This window comes from Microcebus murinus, chromosome 2, assembly GCF_040939455.1.
Source record: "Microcebus murinus isolate Inina chromosome 2, M.murinus_Inina_mat1.0, whole genome shotgun sequence".
Lineage (NCBI taxonomy): Eukaryota > Metazoa > Chordata > Mammalia > Primates > Cheirogaleidae > Microcebus > Microcebus murinus.
Genome location: NC_134105.1, coordinates 98,734,037 through 98,754,190, shown reverse-complemented (window position 1 = coordinate 98,754,190; position 20,154 = coordinate 98,734,037). Strand labels below are relative to the sequence as shown.

At 42.8% G+C, this 20,154-nt stretch overlaps 1 protein-coding gene, 1 non-coding gene and 2 pseudogenes across 4 annotated transcripts; all 4 read left to right on the top strand.

Moving 5' to 3' along the window:
• Window positions 1–8,126: 8,126 nt before the first annotated feature.
• On the top strand, window positions 8,127–12,608 carry HJV (hemojuvelin BMP co-receptor). 3 transcript variants are annotated; one of them, XM_012761961.3, is made up of 4 exons: window positions 8,127–8,354; window positions 9,713–9,899; window positions 10,304–10,899; window positions 11,379–12,608. In XM_012761961.3, the coding sequence occupies exons 2-4, from the start codon at window positions 9,803–9,805 to the stop codon at window positions 12,000–12,002; spliced, it is 1,317 nt and encodes a 438-aa protein (XP_012617415.1). In that variant the 5' UTR covers window positions 8,127–8,354; window positions 9,713–9,802; the 3' UTR covers window positions 12,003–12,608. The 3 variants fall into 3 exon arrangements, with proteins under 3 accessions (XP_012617415.1, XP_012617414.1, XP_012617416.1); XM_012761960.3 differs by having other exon boundaries at window positions 9,695–9,899; XM_012761962.3 differs by lacking the exons at window positions 8,127–8,354; window positions 9,713–9,899 and having other exon boundaries at window positions 10,545–10,651.
• Window positions 12,609–17,896: 5,288 nt separating this feature from the next.
• Window positions 17,897–18,233, top strand: LOC142869567 (uncharacterized; annotated as a pseudogene).
• A 113-nt stretch (window positions 18,234–18,346) lies between these two features.
• LOC142869694 (U6 spliceosomal RNA) lies at window positions 18,347–18,453 on the top strand. The gene has a single exon (XR_012918268.1). It is a non-coding gene; the product is annotated as a U6 spliceosomal RNA (small nuclear RNA).
• Window positions 18,454–18,488: 35 nt separating this feature from the next.
• LOC105869839 (ubiquitin-conjugating enzyme E2 variant 1 pseudogene) lies at window positions 18,489–18,961 on the top strand (annotated as a pseudogene).
• Window positions 18,962–20,154: the final 1,193 nt, after the last annotated feature.

Sequence of the window (20,154 nt, the reverse complement as noted above, 5' to 3'; positions counted from 1 at the left end):
TTGAGCAAGAGAGAGACCCATCTCTACTATAAATAGAAAAAAAATAGCCAGGCAACTAAAAATAGAAACAAAAAAAATTAGCCAGGCGTGGTGGCTCACATCTGTAGTCCCAGCTACTTGGGAGGCTGAAGCATAAGGATCGCTTGAGCTCAGGAGTCTCAGGTTACTGTGAGCCTAGGCTGATGCCACAGCACTCTAGCCTAAGAAACAGAGTGAAACTCTATCTCAAAAAAAAAAAAAAAAATTAAAAAACCATTTGCAGAATTGAACTAAGACAACTAGTTGAGAATATTCCTGGCTTGGCATCAAGATTCAAGTTAAGGCCAGGCTTAGTGCCTCACGCCTGTAATCCTAGCACTCTGGGAGGCCGAGGCGGGAGGATCACTCAAGGTCAGGAGTTCGAAACCAGCGTAAGCAAGAGTGAGACCCCCCGTCTCTACTAAAAATAGAAAGAAATTGCTGGACAACTAAAAATATATAGAAAAAATTAGCTGGGCATGGTGGCACATGCCTGCAGTCCCAGCTACTCGGAAGGCTGAGGCAGGAGGATCGCTTGAGCCTAGGAGCTTGAGGTTGCTGTGAGCTAGGCTGATGCCACGGCACTGTAGCCCAGGCAACAGAGCGAGACTCTGTCTCAAAAAAAATAAAAAATAAGGGTGACTTCTGGGGCTCCCCTATCTTGGGGCCCCAGAACCTCGTCTGGGAAGAAGAATTAAAATTTTATAAAAAATTACAAATAAAAATAAATAAATAATATAAATAAATATAAAAATAAAAAGATTCAAGTTAATTTTGATTAATTAATATAGTCCACATCTAAGATGGAACAGGGGAGGGAGATGAAATCGAACATTTGTTGAGAATGGCAGAAATTATCCTTGTTATAGCAGGATCTTTGTCTGATTAGCAATAAATGTCTAGGGACAAAAAAATACAAGGCACGGCAGTCCAGGTGCAGTGGCTCACGCCTGTAATCCTAGCACTCTGGGAGGCCAAGGCGGGCGGATTGCTTGAGGTCAGGAGTTGGAAAGCAGCCTGAGCAAGAGTGAGACCCGTCTCTACTATAAATAGAAAGAAATTAATTGGCCAACTAATATATATAGAAAAAATTAGCCAGCCATGGTGGCACATGCCTGTAGTCTCAGCTATTTGGGAGGCTGAGGCAGTAGGATTGCTTGAGCCCAGGAGTTTGAGGTTGCTGTGAGCTAGGCTGATGCCACAGAACTCACTCTAGCCTGGGCAACAAACTGAGACTCTGTTTCAAAAAAAAACAAAACAAAGATCTGGAGATTATCTAATCTGTTCTACTATCTCTCACATACTTATTCTCACACACTTATTGGAATCTGCATGTTTTCTGTTTTCCTTCTCATCATCTAAACTCAGCCACTTGTGAACCTATAGAAAATGTTACAATGCAGAGTATTGGTTTCCATGTCAGATAAGTCTGGATTTGAAATGGGCTATGCCACTTTCCAAATTTACAGCTTTGGGCAAGATAGTCTCTCTGAGCTTCAGCTTCCTCATCTATAAAATGAGATAAGATCTACCTTTCAGAGTTGTTGAAAGGATTAGAAATACCATCATGTAGATCACTCAGCTTGGCATCTGACACCAACAAATGTTCAATGATACTGTTATTCAAACTACTTTCTATGATTATTAATATGATTACCCTTGTCAAGTTAGATCTATTTTATTGTGTCTCATGACAATGCTCCCTACCCATTTCTGAGACTTCTCCCTTACTGACTGTAAAAACCAACATCATACCCTTTTGCTGTGTTTCTCTTATCAGTTAACCTTGTCTGGGCCCCTCGATGCTTTTAAAGGTGGCTATACCTTCAGTCATAGGTAGGATATTTTATCCTAGTACAAATGGTATACAAATTAGTAGCTGGTATCCAGCCCATTAAACTACCTTTCCTAATTGCAAATTCTTTTCAGCCTCAGAACACTGAATGAGCATGCAGTAACTTAAAACTGCAATATAAATAACTTCAAAGGGGTAAAGGGAACAGGTCTATAAATGGCATGGGAAAGATCTAAAGGATTTGATCCATGCTCCAAATCAACCTAAGTGGTGCCAACAAAGAGTTAGCGATCATCCTCTAGAGGAGTAGGGAACCTTTTTCTTTTTTAATATTCAGACTTGAGCCAGTTTATAGGGAACCTTTCTCTATTAAGAGTCATGAACTGGCTGGGTGAGGTGGCTCACGCCTGTAATCCTAGCACTCTGGGAGGACAAGGCAGGAGGATCGCTCGAGATCAGGAGTTGGAAACCAGCCTGAGCAAGAGCAAGACACCTGTCTCTACTATAAATAGAAAGAAATTAATTGGCCAACTAATATATATAGAAAAAATTAGCCGGGCATGGTGGCGCATGCCTGTAGTCCCAGCTACTCGGGAGGCTGAGGCAGCAGGATTGCTTGAGCCCAGGAGTTTGAGGTTGCTGTGAGCTAGGCTGACACCATGGCACTCACTCTAGCCTGGACAATAAAGCAAGACTCTGGGCCTGGCATGGTGGCTCACGCTTGTAATCCTAGCACTCTGGGAGGCCGAGGCGGGCGGATTGCTCAAAGTCAGGAGTTCAAAACCAACCTGAGTGAGACCCTGTCTCTACTATAAAAATAGAAAGAAATTAATTGGCCAACTAATATATATATATATAAAATCAGCCAGGCATGGTGGCTCGTGCCTGTAGTCCCAGCTACTCGGGAGGCTGAGGCAGGAGGATCGCTTGAGCCCAGGAGTTTGAGGTTGCTGTGAGCTAGGCTGACGCCACGGCACTCACTCTAGCCTGGGCAACAAAGCGAGACTCTGTCTCAAAAAAATAAAATAAAATAAATAAAGCAAGACTCTGTCTCAAAAAAAAAAAAAAAAGAATCATGAACTTATAGAAAACAGACTAGTTTAAGCCTTATAAGGAAGAGAAACACAAAAGAAATTATTTCATCTACTTGAAAAAATAGACATTGGGCCAGACAGGTGTCATGGCTCACACCTGTAATCCTAGCACTCTGGGAGGCTGAGGTCAGGAGTTCAGGAGTTCAAGACCAACCAGAGCAAAAGTGAGACCCATCTCTACTAAACAGAAAAATTACCCAGTTGTCACTAAACATAGAAAAATTAGCCAGTCGTCATGGCATGGGCCTGTAGTCTTAGCTACTGGGGAGGATCACTGGAGCCCAGAAGTTTGAGGTTGCAGTGCTATGATGACACCACAGCACTCTACCCAGGGTGACAGAATGAGACTCTATCTCAGAAAATAAAATAAGATAAACATTGATAAAAGTAGTAAAAATTAGTCTCAAAAACAATGTCTAAGCATCAGCAAGTCCTATAGACTTTACCTGCAAAATATATCATAAGACAGACCACTTCTCATCATTTCCATGGCTGCAGTCAGAGTCCTAAATGGCTTAATCTGCTTCCATTCTTCCTCCTCTCCAAAACCATTCTGTACAGAGCAGTGAGAATGACCTATGTTTAAAATTGAGATTATAATATTTTGTTCTTTATTTACACTTTTTCATTTCTTTTTCTCCTCCTTTCTCTTTTTTTGGATTAAATTTTTTTGTCTTGTTTTATTATTTTAATTCCTTTTCTTCCTCTTTTGGTCCAGAAATAATACCTTTTTCCCCCTGTTATTTTGGTGGCAATGTTTACGATGCATACTTACATAATAATTAAAGCATAGATTCAATCAATTTTGATATGTTCCTTCAAACACTATGAGAGTCTTGGACACCTTTAGTAATAATTCCCATTCTATCTTATGTATTATTGTTGTAATGTTTACTTCCAACAGTAGTCATTTTTTTTTTTTTTTTTTTTTTTTGAGACAGAGTCTCGCTTTGTTGCCCAGGCTAGAGTGAGTGCCGTGGCGTCAGCCTAGCTCACAGCAACCTCAAACTCCTGGCTCAAGCAATCCTCCTGCCTCAGCCTCCCAAGTAGCTGGGACTACGGGCATTCGCCACCATGCCCAGCTAATTTTTTGTATATATATTAGTTGGCCAATTAATTTCTTTCTATTTATAGTAGAGACGGGGTCTCACTCTTGGTCAGGCTGGTTTTGAACTCCTGACCTCGAGCAATCCGCCCGCCTCGGCCTCCCAGAGAGCTAGGATTACAGGCGTGAGCCACCGCGCCCAGCCCCAAAAGTAGTCATTTTTAAGATACAGTAATTGTTTAGCTTTAGCCGTGAACTTATTTCTTTGTTTATCATTCTTTTTCCCATCTCAATCTGTCCTTCTGGGCTCAAAGTCATTCTTTCCATAGTAAGTCCTTTAAAAGTTCTTCTAATGAGGATCTATTGTTGGTATTAATAAATTCCTTCAGGTTTTGGTTTGTTTGAAAGTGTTTTTTTGGTTTTTTTTTGAGACAGAGTCTCGGTTTGTTTCCCAGCCGTGGGGTCAGCCTAGCTCACAGCAACCTCAAACTCCTGGGCTCAAGCAATCCTCCTGCCTCAGCTTCCCAAGTAGCTGGGACTACAGGCATGAGCCATAATTTTTTCTATATATATTAGTTGGCCAATTAATTTCTTTGTGTTTATAGTAGAGACGGGGTCTCTTGCTCAGGCTGGTTTCAAACTCCTGACTTTGAGCAATCTGCCCGCCTCAGCCTCCCAGAGTGCTAGGATTACAGGCGTGAGCCACCACGCCCAGCTTGTTTGAAAGTGTTTTACTCATCATAGCTCACTGTAACTCAAACTCCTGGTCTCAAGCAACCCTCCCACCTCTGCCTGCCAAAATGCTAGGATTACAGGTGGGAGCCACCGTGCCCAGCCTATTTTACTTATTTTTAATTCTGGAATAATATTTTAGCTGAGAATAGAAGTCTAGGTTGGCAATTATTATCTCTCAGCTTATCAAAGCCACACCACCACTATGTTTTGAACAAAATAGAGATAAAACCAAACACAAAATGGCCAAACATCCCCTCTTCTAACATGAGTAATTGCAGCTTTTTTTTCTTTTTTGAGAGAGTCTCACTCTGTTGCCAAGGCTAGAGTGCTGTGGCGTCAGCCTAGCTCACAGCAACAGGCATGCGCCATGTCTGGCTAATTGTTTCTATATATTTTTAGTTGGCCAATTAATTTCTTTCTATTTTTATTTTTATTTTTATTTTTTGAGACAGAATCTCACTTTGTTGCCCAGGCTCGAGTGAGTTCCGTGGCGTCAGCCTAGCTCACAGCAACCTCAAACTCCTGGGCTCAAGCAATCCTACTGCCTCAGCCTCCCGAGTACCTGGGACTACGGGCATGTGCCACCATGCCCGGCTAATTTTTTCTATATATATTAGTTGGCCAATTAATTTCTTTCTATTTATAGTAGAGACGGGGGTCTCGCTCTTGCTCAGGCTGGTTTCGAACTCCTGACCTCAAGCAATCCACCCGCCTCGCCCTCCCAGAGTGCTAGGATTACAGGTGTGAGCCACGGCGCCCGGCCTCTATATAAAAATTATTTAGATATCCAATCACTGAAACTTCTCAACAATATTTAATCCAAAATTGGCTCTCACTACTCTAAACTCTAGTTCACAAATATCCAACAAAAGCCCAAAGGATGTAAGAGGCTCCTCCTAACTTTCCCTTAGTGAAATGGTTCCATAATTCCTTTAGGGGCTTTCTCTTCCTTGCTATAGCAAGCCAAACAAACCCAACTTTTTAAACTACAGGTTCGTTTCTGGAGGTGTTTGGTCAATGGGCTTTGATGAGGATGATGGTCAAATTTCTCCAATACCAATTGACTATGTGAAGAATATATATGTGTGCACAAATATGTATGTATAATATATATAACATATTATATAAGAATACACATTATATTTAAATATTTTATATATAAACATAAATATTAAATAAAAGTGTACAGATACATATCAAAAGGACCACAGATGACTTTGGATTTAAATTTTTATTATAAAATTTTCAAACAATTACAAAAAGAAAGAGACTAGTATAATGAAGCCCTGTGTGTACATCACCCAGTCTCAACAATGATTAATTTCATGTTTCAATCTTGTTTTATCATTACCCGCAACCACTTCTCCCTAGCCCTGGATGATCTGGAAACAAATACCAGGCCGGGCATGGGGGCTCACTTTTGCCCGTAATCCTAACACTCTGGGAGGCCAAGGTGAGAGGATTGCTTGAGCTCAGGAGTTTGAGACCAGCCTGAGCAAGAGTGAGACATCTCTATCAAAAAGAAAAAGAATAAATAAATAAAATAACAAAATCCAGCCAGATGTTGTGGCACACACCAGTAGTCCCAGCTACCTGACAGGGTGAGGCAGAAGGATTGCTTAGAGCCCAGAGTTGGAGCTTGCAGTGAGCTACAATGACATCACTGCACTCCACCCAGGGCCACAGAGTGAGACTGTCTCAACAGAAATCCCAGATATCGGCTGGGTGCGGTGGCTCACGCCTGTAATCCTAGCACTCCGGGAGGCCAAGGCGGGTGGATTGCTCGAGGTCAGGAGTTCGAAACCAGCAAGAGTGAGACCCCGTCTCTACTATAAATAGAAAGAAATTAATTGGCCAACTAATAGATATAGAAAAGATCAGCTGGCATGGTGGCGAATGCCCGTAGTCCCAGCTACTTGGGAGGCTGAGGCAGGAGGATTGCTTGAGCCAGGAGTTTGAGGTTGCTGTGAGCTAGGCTGACACCATGGCACTCACTCTAGCCTGGGCAACAAAGTGAGACTCTGTCTCAAAAAAAAAAAAAAAAAATTCCCAGATATCACAAGATATATCTCTCAAAGATAAACATTTGTTTTTTATTTCGGCACATTATGGGGGTACAGATTTTAAGGTTTCAATAAATGCCCATTCCCCCTGATAAACACTTTAAGTACCACTTATCACACCAAGTATTCATCAACATTTAAATTTCCCCAATTATCTCATTTTTGTTTTGTTTTGTTTTCTTGAATTAGGATCCAATAAAATCCATACTCTGTTTGATGTCTAAGTTCCTTTCAGTCTATAGGTTCCCTCTCCATCTTTTTTTGCTTTCAATTTATTTGTTAAAGAACACAAGTCATTTGTCCTGTAGGGTATTCTCACAGTCCTAATTTGCACCTCTGAGGTAACATTTGATATGGCCTCTTGTGATTAAGAGAAAAATTAAAGTTGTCAGATACACATATATCTAAGAAGAGTATTGCGTGGGTTTCTGAATTAAATGTAGAGCCAATTGGTAAAATGCCTTAGTGGTACTATTTGGAATCAGTCCTTGGGTTAATTTTACTTGGCAAATACTTAAGGATGATGATCTCAGATATTCCTATGGCTGCAAACACCTGACATGCCTAAATCCCTTGGTTGCAATATCTTAAATGCACAAGATTACGTTATTCCACAAAAGTACCTTTCTGAATGTCTTTTTCTCTCCATTTATCTCTCCAACTCCCCCTCCCTTATGGTTTAGTAACCTTCAAAAAATTCTATTTCCAGTCTTTCTTCATCTCTTTACCTTTGTTAGCCTTCTCCCCTAGCAACTCAGGAGTTTATATTTTGTATGTATTATTGAGGGCGTGGGAGGAAGAATTGCTGTATGAACTAAGGTAATGAAAACAGAGGAAGTAGGGGGATAGACAGCTGCAAGGATCTGAGCTGGATAGACTGAACGAACCTTCATCCTAAACAACTCAGAGCTCACATTTCTTCTCTGGACAGCTGGCTTTTTTAGTCCTTCTAAAATACTCTGTCTGCACAGATGTGGGAGGGGCTGTATTACCTCTGCTATGGATCTTATTTAAAGTCAGCTACCTCCCAGATGACCATTTGTAGAAACTAAATGTAATATTCAATATAGCAAAGATGAGGGTGGTAAACAAAATGCATCCAATCACCCGCTATAATTTTTAAAGGCCAGGAGCTCGTTATTAAGAATGCTGGAGGACTGCCTGGAGTAGGCAGTGACTGGAAGTCATACAAGCTGGAATTGGACACCTAACTTGTCTATCATATTTTTCTTCCCACCTCCACTTGGCACCCAATACTCCATATTCTTTCTAATCCTCCTACCCTCCCCACTCCCCCCACTCCCACACCCTACCCCCACTAACGTTCCTGGAATTTTGGACTTAGCTATTTTTAAAACCGTCAACTCAGTAGCCACCTCCCTCCCTGCTCAGCTGTCCAATACTCCGGCCAGCCATATACTTCCCCTGCCCCCCACGCCAAACCTTCTCTGGCTCCCTGACCTCAGTGAGACTGCAGCCGGATCTGGGGACCTGGGGGAGACATGGAGAAAGAGACGGGGACCCCCTGGCTGGAGCTGACTGACAGAGTAGGCAACCATGGCTGGAGAATTGGATATCAGAGTAATGTTTGACCTCTGGAAACAGTAAGTCAAAATGAAATTGCAATTCCTTTAATAAGCTTTTGGACTGAAATTAGACTTTTATAAAATTACAGACACCTACTTGGATATCTCTGGTCCAAAGGCTAGGACCTCTCCCTATCAAGGTGCCCCAATCTCCATTTCTCCTTGTGTCTCATTTCCTTCTGGCCTCTGGCCTCTAGCCATTTGAAGTTTAATCCTGTGTCTCTCCTCGGGCAGTCTTAGCTCCCGCTTTACTCTGTTACCTCAAGATTTCTGATGAAATTTTAGGAGTTCTCCACACTCTCTATTCTGTATTTTTCTCACCAAGGCCAAATTTGGCCTCAGATGATTAGTCACTGACACCCTTCTAGCCTGCCCTACTTAGCAATGCCCTTCACATTGGGATTCCAAGGGTGGGGGCTACTCCTTGTAAATTATTTCTCCCCACAACTCCAGTCCCTCTAGTCTATTCTCCCTCCTGGGACTCTTCTCCCAATCATATCCTTACCCCAAGAGAGGGGAGTTCTGCAGGAGGGAGTTACTCCCTGCACAACCCCTGCCCTCATCAAAAGACTGAAAACTTCTGAATTTGCAAAGGGGAGATCAATGGAAAGAATGGGTCTTCAGTAGGGTTTGGAAAAATACAAGAACTAAGAAAAAACAAGTATTGATTCACATGCTTGGTTTGCATCCTATTATTCAACGAGAGAGAGGGATTATAACTCTAGCTCCCTAGAGCTGATAAAAGAGATTGGTTCCCTTTTCATTTGAATACTGATGTTCTAGAGGGGGAGGGTATTCCACCTTTACTCCTTGTGTTCTTCTGACACAAAGAAGAAAGAGAAATTAATACACCTGGAGAGTGTCCCTTCTGATAGAGAAGGACAGATCACAGGTATATTTCTTTTCTTTTTTTTTTTTTCTCAATGCATCCCGGCATATTATGGGGGTACAGATTTTAAGGTTTCAATAAATGCCCTTTCCCCCCCTCCCCTCCAGAGGTATATTTCTGAAATATTTTCATACCCTAATTCTATTGGAGATCTCACTGGTGACTGGTATTTGATCCCCATGAGTCCTCCATTTTTGACATATCTGCTGTTTGGTGGCTCAGGATGGGGCAATACAGTGGACTTTGCCCCCAGAGTTCACTCAACCTTCTCTCCACCCCCACCTAGGGTTATTGCACAAGGGCCTTGAAAGTGCCACAGGAGCAGGGCACAGAAGCTTAATAGCCACATTTATATTTGAGGAGTCCCATTCTCCCCAAACTCTAGTCTGTTCATCCTTTTCTCAATCTCCCCAGATTCTCTTCACATCATCCTGACCAGTCTTCAACTCTTCTCTCTCCCCATGCCCAGCCAAATTTCTTTTTTCAGTCACTTACAGGACGTGCGGTCAAAATTCACTAGGTAGGAGGGTCATCAGCTGGGAAGAACCGGCGCCTGGGGGGACCAGGCTGGATAGGTATGGGGGATCCAGGCCAGTCCTCTGGTCCCCGGTCCCCCCATGGCAGTCCCCCAACTCTAAGCACTCTCACTCTCCTGCTGCTCCTCTGTGGACATGGTAAGGAAGGGCCAGGGAGGGGGGTGGGGAAATCCAGAGGGTAGGCTGCTATGTAGCCTTGGGTATGCGAGCATGTGTGAGTGAGGAGTGAGGAGAGACAGGTGCTGAGGAGTCCTAGTCACTCGCCCTACTCCCCAAATAAGTGTATTTTATTTCCCATTCCACTTGGGGAATGGAACTGGGGAAGCCCTTGATTGACAGGGAGAAGAGACGCAGGCTTACACATTTTTAGTAAGGCCGAGTTAAGAAAGGACTAGGGAAGTGGGGGTTGGGTAGGGGAAGGCCCTTAGTTGGGTTTTAGGAACTTCTGAAATCCCTTGATGAGATCTGGAAGAGTTATGAGCATACTCTAACAGAGCAGAGGTCTGGGAACTGTCTCACAATCCTCTCCCTTCCGTCCTCAGCTCATTCTCAATGCAAGATCCTCCGCTGCAATGCAGAGTATGTGTCGTCCACTCTGAGCCTTAGAGGTGGGGGTTCATCAGGAGTGCTTCGAGAAGGAGGAGGAGGCGGCGGCGGCGGCGGCGGCGGCGGCGCGGCTACCGGCCGAGGAGGTGGAGGGGTGGGCTCCGGTGGCCTCTGTCGAGCCCTCCGCTCCTACGCGCTCTGCACTCGGCGCACCGCCCGCACCTGCCGCGGGGACCTCGCCTTCCATTCGGCAGTGCACGGCATTGAAGACCTGATGATCCAGCACAACTGCTCTCGTCAGGGCCCTACGGCTCCTCCCCCGCCCCGGGGCCCAGCTCTGCCAGGTGCTGGACCTGGCCTCGCAGCCCCGGACCCCTGTGACTATGAAAGCCGGTTTTCCCGGCTGCATGGTCGTCCCTCTGGCTTCTTGCATTGCGCTTCCTTCGGGGACCCCCATGTACGCAGCTTCCACCACCACTTTCACACGTGCCGTGTCCAAGGAGCTTGGCCCCTGCTGGATAACGACTTCCTCTTTGTCCAGGCCACCAGCTCCCCCGTGGCACTGGGGGCCAACGCTACCACCATTCGGAAGGTCAGGGACTCAATTTTCCTCCAGACCCACTTCGTGAAAATCTCTCATGGTTACTCCTCGGTACCACTTATTCCTCATTCCCACTACTCCACAGCAATGTTCCTTATTCCCTTCTTTCCTCAACCACTCCCCTATCTTGAATCACTCCCTCCTACCGAACACTTGCTCCAGTAAATCACTTCCCTTGATGGGAATTTCACTCAAATGCAGAAAACACTGGAGAGAAAGTTGGGGAGAGTAGACTTGAGGAGTTTCAGAAGGGAAACTTTCTTCTTAGGAGTTGCTGAGATTGAGTAGAGAGCAGGGTTAAGTAGAGATAAGGCAATACTGAAACATGAATAGAAGAAGGAATCAAGGTTTGATGGCCAGGAGAAGCCTTGCATCTCTGTGCTTGGATCACATCCCTGACTGTATGAGGTCTGATTGGGGGGAGGATGCACTGAGCCCAGAATGAACTATTTTCCCTCTTGCCCTCACAGCTCACGATCATATTTAAGAACATGCAGGAATGCATTGATCAGAAGGTCTACCAGGCTGAAGTGGACAATCTTCCTGTAGCCTTTGAAGATGGTTCTATCAATGGAGGTGACCGACCTGGTGGCTCCAGTTTGTCTATTCAAACTGCTAACCCTGGGAGCCATGTGGAGATCCGAGCTGCCTATATTGGCACAACTATAATCATTCGGCAAACAGCTGGGCAGCTGTCCTTCTCTATCAAGGTAGCAGAGGATGTGGCCAGGGCCTTCTCAGCTGAGCAGGACCTGCAGCTCTGTGTTGGGGGATGCCCTCCAAGTCAGCGGCTCTCTCAATCAGAGCACAATCGTCGGGGAGCTATAACCATTGATATTGCCAGACAGCTGTGCAAGGAAGGGCTTCCAGTGGAAGATGCTTACTTCCATTCCTGTGTCTTTGATGTTTTAATTTCTGGTGACCCCAACTTTACTGTGGCAGCTCAGGCAGCTCTGGAGGATGCCCGAGCCTTTCTGCCAGACTTAGAGAAGCTGCATCTCTTCCCCTCTGATGCCGGAGTTCCTCTTTCCTCAGCAACCCACCTAGCCCCACTCCTTTCTGGGCTCTTTCTTCTGTGGTTTTGCATCCAGTAAGTAGGCCAGCAATCCCATGACTGGTTTGGAAATGATTTGGGGATACAGAGTGGCATGGAAGAACATAAAGAATCACTAAAGGAAATAATAGGGACTAGAAGATACATGAAACAATGACATTTATCCAGAGTTAGATGAGGCTGCAGTTCACAGTCAAAACAATCACAGAATAAGGATTCTGCAGAAGGTTTCTGCATTCCAGACCTCTGTAGGTGCTCTCCACCAATGTTTTCAGTCCTGTTTATAGGAAGCAAATTGCTCCAATCCATCTATTCCAGAGATCACCCCTACAAGCTTAGCGGTTAGGTGGGGTCCTAACAATCAATAAATTAAGGGTTGAGTTATTTTAAGAACCAAGAACTGAAAAAGGAATACATGATCATTACCCATAAGAAACTCAAAAGAGGAGGAAATATGGAAAAAAGTTTATGATGAATATATATGGGTAAGGTATATTCTGCTTTCCTACTTCAGAAATGAAGTGGGTGTTATCTGGATCTTAAGTGAAGGGAGTCTCTGCTTTTGGAGAACAGCACAGATAAGGACAGAAGCCATCATCCCCACCCCTAACTAATCTATTATTAAAACTATGAATTCTTCACACTATCCTGTTGCCTATGTTGAATCTCTTCATAGATGCTTGAAATGGAGAACGGCAATACATTCACACCACTGAAAGAGGGCTCAGAAATACCAAGTATTGTTTCTGTCCTCAGAGAGTTGACAGGCTAGTAGAGAGACAAAAGTGATTCACATTAAGGAATGATGAGTGTGTAATGAGTCACTAAATTCTACGGTACTGTGAATTCAGGTGGGAAGATGATTGATGAGTAGTAAGAGGTAATAGAGAAGATAGGATTTGAAGTGAGCCTTGATAAATCAGTAGGATTTGAATGTTAAAGACCTTCTAAACAATGGAAACTGTCTGGAATTATGCATAGATTCATATTTCAGGGAGGAAACCAGCAAGACTCAAATGAAGTAGACAAAGAGTAACAGGACAGAAGATTAGATGGGCAGAGGCCAGATTATGAAGCACCTTAAAACTGGAGTCAAGAAGATTAAATTTGACTAATAGCTAACATTTACTGGCGCTTAAAATCTGGCAAGCAATGTTCTAAACACTTTTAAAATATTACTTCATGGCTGGGCAAGGTGGCTCACGCCTGTAATCCTAGCACTCTGGGAGGCCGAGGCGGGTGGATTGCTTGAGGTCAGGAGTTGGAAACCAGCCTGAGCAAGAGCGAGACCCCCGTCTCTACTATAAATAAAAATAAATTAATTGGCCAACTAATAATATATAGAAAAAATTAGCCGGGCATGGTGGCACATGCCTGTAGTCCCAGCTACTTGAGAGGCTGAGGCAGCAGGATTGCTCGAGCCCAGGAGTTTGAGGTTGCTGTGAGCTAGGCTGACGCCACGGCACTCACTCTAGCTGAGGCAACAAAGCAAGACTCTGTCTCAAAAAAAAAAAAAAAAAAAAGGAACAAAAAAATATATATTAATTCACTTAACTCTCTAAGAAAGGTAGTATTATCTCTACTTTTATAGGAAACTGAGGTATAGAAAGATTAAGCAATGTGCCTACAGTTACATAACTAATAAATGGCAGTTTGGATCCAGAGACTTAACTCTTAACCATTATACCATACCTCAGCCTCCCAGAGTGCTAGGATTACAGGTGGGAGCTACTAGGCCCGGCCCCTCCTATATACTTTAAATCATCTCTAGATTATTTCTAATACCTAATACAATGTAAATGCTATGTAAATAGGTGTTATACTATATTTTTTATTGGTGTGATGTTATTTTTAAATTTTTTCCAAATATTTTTTTTTTTTTTTTTTTTTTGAGACAGAGTCTCGCTTTGTTGTCCAGGCTAGAGTGAGTGCCGTGGCGTCAGCCTAGCTCACAGCAACCTCAAACTCCTGGGCTCGAGCAATCCTTCTGCCTCAGCCTCCCGAGTAGCTGGGACTACAGGCATGAGCCACCATGCCCGGCTAATTTTTTTATATATATCAGTTGGCCAATTAATTTCTTTCTATTTTTAGTAGAGACGGGGTCTCGCTCTTGCTCAGGCTGGTTTTGAACTCCTGACCTTGAGCAATCCGCCCGCCTCGGCCTCCCAAGAGCTAGGATTACAGGCGTGAGCCACCGCGCCCGGCCTTTTCCAAATATTTTAATATGTGTTTGGTTGAATCTGCAGATGCAGAACTAGTGGATACAGTGAGCCCAACTGTATATGTATTCAGGGGAGTATTGTCAAGTGGATGGGACTGAGAGGAGAGGGGGAAGATAATGTTGAATACATGATTAGATCAGGAAGGGCAGGCCCTAGGTGAATGAGTATCTGAATGGAGAGGCTGAGACCAGAAATCGGGGGAAGATACTAGATATAAAAGTTAACTTTGGGACTGCAAACTAGTTTCCAACCTCTGTGGAAAGCAATATGGAGATACCTTAAAGTGATACAAGTAGATCTACCATTTGATCCAGCAATTCCACTACTGGGCTCTACCCAAAAGATCAAAAGTCACTTTATGAAAAAGATACCTGCACTCGAATGTTTATAGCAGCACAATTCACAATTGCAAAGCTGTGGAAACAACCCAAGTGCCCATCAATTCATGAGTGGATTAATAAAATGTGGTATATGTATACCATGGAGTACTATTCAGCTTTAAGAAACAATGGTGATATAGCACCTCTTGTATTTTCCTGGATACAGCTGGAACCCATTCTACTAAGTGAAGTATCTCAAGAACGGAAAAACAAGCACCACATGTACTCACTAGAAAACTGGTATCAATGGATCGGTGTCGGGCAGGTGGGAGAGGGGAGGAGGGGATGGGTATATACAAACACAATGAGTGAGATGTGCAACGTTTGGGGGATGGTCATGCTTGAAGCTCTGACTCAAGAGGGGAGGGAGGCATGGGCAATATACGTAACCTTAAAACTTGTACCCCCATAATATGCTAAAAGAAAAAAAGAAAAGTTAACTTCCTTCATAATTTAGTTTAGAGCAGCACTGCTACTTTAGAACACCTCGACCAGAACAGCTTCTCTTTTCAATATTTTTTCTATAAATTAGATTCCTTCGACTTTCAGCTTTTCCCCCTTTCTCAACTCTCTCTTGGCTTTATATGAGAAGAGGGTAGCTTTTGTGGTGACATCTACCACCTCAGCTTCCCTTACCTGCTCAGCTCCACAAGCAAATCTTTAATGGCTTTCTGTTTCCTTGACAATATGGTATAGTGGTTAAGAGTTCAGTCTCTGGCCAGGCATGGTGGCTCATACCTGTAATCCTAGCATTCTGGGAGGCCAAGGTGGGTGGATCGCTCGAGGTCAGGAGTTGGAAACCAGCCTGAGCAAGAGCAAGACACCTGTCTCTACTATAAATAGAAAGAAATTAATTGGCCAACTAATATATATAGAAAAAATTAGCCGGGCATGGTGGTGCATGCCTGTAGTCCCAGCTACTCGGGAGGCTGAGGCAGCAGGATTGCTTGAGCCCCGGGAGTTTGAGGTTGCTGTGAGCTAGGCTGACACCAGGGCACTCTAGCCCAGGCAACAGAGCAAGACTCCATCTCAAAAAAAAAAAGTATGCAGGAGGATGTGCGCAGGTTACATGCAAATACTACACCATTTTATATAAAGGACTTGAGCATCCTTATATTTTGGTATCTAAGGTATGGGAGTGGTTCTGGAACCGATCCTGTTCATATACCGAGGGATGACTGTACATACTCTGACCAGGGTTTACCACACAGGGTATTCTATCTGGTATGCCATTTCAAATTTCTTCTTCAATTCTTTATCCCCTATTCCCTCCTCTTCAACTCCTCTAATGACCACAGCCACTCTGCCATTCCCTCAAAGCAATCTCTATGCTTTCTGAAATAACCTTTAGCTAATCTAGAAAATAGTCTGCTTTAATAGAAGAAAATAGGAGAGCAGGGGACATATCCAGGGCTGCCCTTTCATTTACAGATAATATAGGTATTTTAACTCAAAACATCTTTTAAAAGAATTGCTCAGTATTGGTTCCTGAATTGGTTCCCTTAACAGAATAACTTTATCCCCTGGGTTTGGGAATTTCAAGTTAATTGAGAAGAACTTCACAGCCAACTGGTGAATGAGATTCTTTCATGGTACCTGTCATGTAACACTCTTCCTTTGCCCAGACTTAGGGTTGGCTCTATTACGAATGAAGTATTCAAAAATACATAGCTCAAAAGAAGCATATGAAAAGATGCTAAACATTATTATTTATTAGGGAAATGCAAGCCAAATTAAAATCACAATGAGAAAATACAATATACCCAATAGAATGCTTAAAATTAAAAAGACTAACAATATCAAGTATTGGCAAGATGTGGAGTTCTCATATGCTGTTGATGAGAGTATAAAATGGTACAACCACTTTGTAAGATGGTTTGGCAGTTTCTTTAAAAGAGGGAGTGTAGGTATAGGGAGGGAAAAAAAAAGATAAGCATACATTTACCATACAATCTAGACATTCCATTCCTTTGACCCAAGAGAAATGATGACATCTGTCCACACAAAAACTTGTACACAAATGTTCATAACAGTTTTATCTATAATAACCAAAAAATGGGAACCACCCTAACGTTCATCAAGAAGTGAATGGAGGCCGGGCACGGTAGCTCGCCCCTGTAACCCTAGCACTCTGGGAGGCCGAGGCAGGAGGATCGCTCAAGGTCCGGAGTTTGAAACCAGTCTGAGCAAGAGTGAGACACTGTCTCTACTAAAAATAGAAATTAATTGGTCAACTAAAAATATATAGAAAAACTTAGCCAGGCATGGTGGCTCGTGCCTGTAGTCCCAGCTACTTGTGAGACTGAGGCAGCAGGATTGCTTGAGCCTAGGAGTTTGAGGTTGCTGTGAGCTAGGCTGATGCCACAACACTCTAGTCCAGACAACAAAGTAAGACTCTGTCTCAAAAAAAAAAAACAACTCCTGATACATGCAACAACATGGATGAATCTCAAAGTAATAACACAAGTGAAAAAAGCCAAACCTTTCCCCCCTATAAAAGTACATACCATTTGCTTCCATTTATATAAAATTATATTAAATATAAATTAGTATATAGTGAAAGATCGATGATTGCTTGGGGACAGGTGGAGGGAGGGATTACTTACAAAGGGGCATGAGGAAACTTTTGGGAGTGACAGACACGTTCATTATCTTGATTGTGGCAGTGGTTTCAAGGGCATAAATATGTCAAAACCCATAAAATTATACACTTTAAATATATGCAATTTATCACATATCAAGTATACTTCAATAAAGCTGTAATTTTTAAAAAATGGGTAACCCCTTTCCCTTTTCCTTTAGTGGAACAGATAAAAGACTTAGAATGACCATAGCAAGAAAAGGAAAATTAAAATAGAGACTTTCCTTCCTCTAGGAAATACAGAAGAGAATTACAGGACAAAGGAAAGAGAATATTTAATGATTTTATATTCTCTCCTCTACTCCTATCACAAGGACATTCCTGCCTCCAGAATGTCATCCTCAAAGTCAGAGACCATGGAATGGAGATTATCCAGTTTCAGAACATCTACCAAACCTGTGACTCATAATTCTGCTTTCCACTTCACCAAAAGTCAGCAGGTGGCGCTGGTGGCTAAAATGTTACTCAAGGGGGAATGAGACAAATCTCCAGGAACAGGAAAATTAAGGATTATCTGATAAAGAGTCTCAGTCTAGCAAGCAAGCTGAGTGCTTGTGTGGTCATGTTTCAGAAATGGGTTGCCCTTGAAGCATGGCTGACTGACTGAAGAGCAAATTGCAAAATGCAAAGTTCTCTCACTATTTGAAAGGGTGGTGATGGAACTATAACAACAAAAGAATTGGGAACTGTAATGAGGTCAACTGGATAGAATCCCACAGAAGCAAAGTTGCAGGGATATGATGAATGGAGTAAGTGCTGATGTGTAATGACACAATTGACTTCCCTGAATTTCTTACAATGATGGCAAGAAAAATGAAAGACACAGACAAAAACAAATTAGAGAAGCATTCTGTGTGCTTGGTAAGGATGGTAATGGCCGTATTTGTGCAGCAAAGCTTCACCATGTGATTACAAACCTTGGAGAGAAGTTAAGAGATGAGGAGTATAATGGAATGATCAGGAGGTAGGAGGATGCTGATAGTCAAGTAAACTATGAAGAGTTTGTACAAATGATGACAGAAAAGTGAAGTCATTGTACAGAACAGCTTAAACTTCTTGTACAAAATTGTTTACTAGTCTTTTCTTTGTAATTTCTCTACAAAAGTTTTCCGCCTACTGTCAAAAAAAATATGCATGACTTGTGCTCGCTTCAGCAGCATATATACTAAAATTGGAACGATACAGAGAAGATTAGCATGGCCCCTGCACAAGGATGACACGCAAATTCATGAAGTATTCCGTATTTAAAAAAAAAAAATGCATGACTGGTCTTTGAGCGACAACAATGCAAGATGGCAACCACTGTTGCCTTGAGGGTAAAAGTCCCTCACAATTTCTGACTATTGGAAGAACTCTAAAAATGTCAGAAAAGAATAAGAGATGAGGTCTTCTAGACCCCAGCACAGTTAGCTGTGTTCTAGAAGATGACGAAGACATGACACTTACAAGATGGATGGGGATGAAAATTGGGCCTCCAAGAACAATTTATGAAAACCAGGTATACTGCCTTAAAATAGAATATGGACCTAAATACCCAGAAGCACACCCTTTTGTAAGATTTGTAATAAAAATTAATATGAATGGAGTTAATAGTTCTAATAGAGTGGTGGATCCAAGAGCAGTATCAGTGCCAACAAAATGGCAGAACTCATAAAGCATCAAAGTTGTCTTGCAAGAGCTTCAGCACCTAATGATGTCTACAGAAAATTCTATGAAATTCCCTCAGCCACCTGAAAGACAGTGTTATAGCAGCTAATCAAAAAGAAAAACCATAGGCCCTTCCCCTTCCACCCCATTCGATTTAAGCAGTCTTCATTTTCCACAGTAGTAAATTGTCTACTGTGTTTCCTCGAAAATAAGATCTACCCATAAAATAAGCCCTAGCAGGATTTCTAAGCATTTGTGCAATATAAGCCCAACCCCGAAAATTAGACCCAGTGATGGGCATGGCTACACAGCGTATCTGCATAACCCATGCATTTCATTGCAGAGCAGTAAAGACAATGAGCAGCCCTTCTCATCTGCCCCATGAGAGCCCTATCGCTCAATGTGAGAGATTGGGGCCAATGGTTCTAAAGGAAATAGAGTCGCAAGAAATTCAGGATGGAATTCCGGGTTTGGAGACTTAAGATGATGTTCCAGAAGAAGACAACATAACTATATTTGAATAAATGCAGATTGTTGTACTATGCTTAAAACAAATGACACATCCCCTGAAAATAAGCCCTAGGGTGTCTTCTTGAGGAAAAATAAATATAAGATCCTGTCTTATTTGGGGGGAAACACGGTAGATATGTCTTGTAGACCTCAAAGTACTGGAAAGGAAACTCCCATTCAAAGGCAATTTATCTTAAGATACTGTAAATGATACTAATTTTCTGTCCATTTGAAGAATATAAGTTGTGCTATAACAAATCATCCTGTCAAAGGTAACCACTGTCCACATAGTTGAACTTCTAGGATTAAGAAAGTATATTTAGGCCTGGTGTGGTGGCTCACACCTGTAATCCTAGCACTTTGGGAGGTTAAGGCAGGAGGATTGCTTGAGGTCAGGAGTTTGAGACCAGCCTGAGCAAAATTAGGAGACCCCCATCTCTGCTAAAAATAGAAAAAGCTAGCCAGGCAACTAAAAATAGAAACAAACAAACAAACAAACCAGGCTTCGTGGTGAGTGTCTTTAGTCCCAGCTACTCTGGAGGCTTGAGCCTAGGAGTTTGAGGTTGCTGTGAGCTAGGCTGATGTATGGCACTCTAGCCCGGGCAACAGAGCAAGACTGTTTCAAAAAAAAACCAAAGTATATTTAAATTGGTTCCCATCTTAACTGGTGGGGCACATCTAACTCAACTGTGAAAAGACACATCCCACGATCACCTTGTGGCTGATTACATGGCCTGGGGTCTCTGCCTTTTCTCTTTACTCTTCCCTCTGCCTCCTTCCCTCCCTGAAACA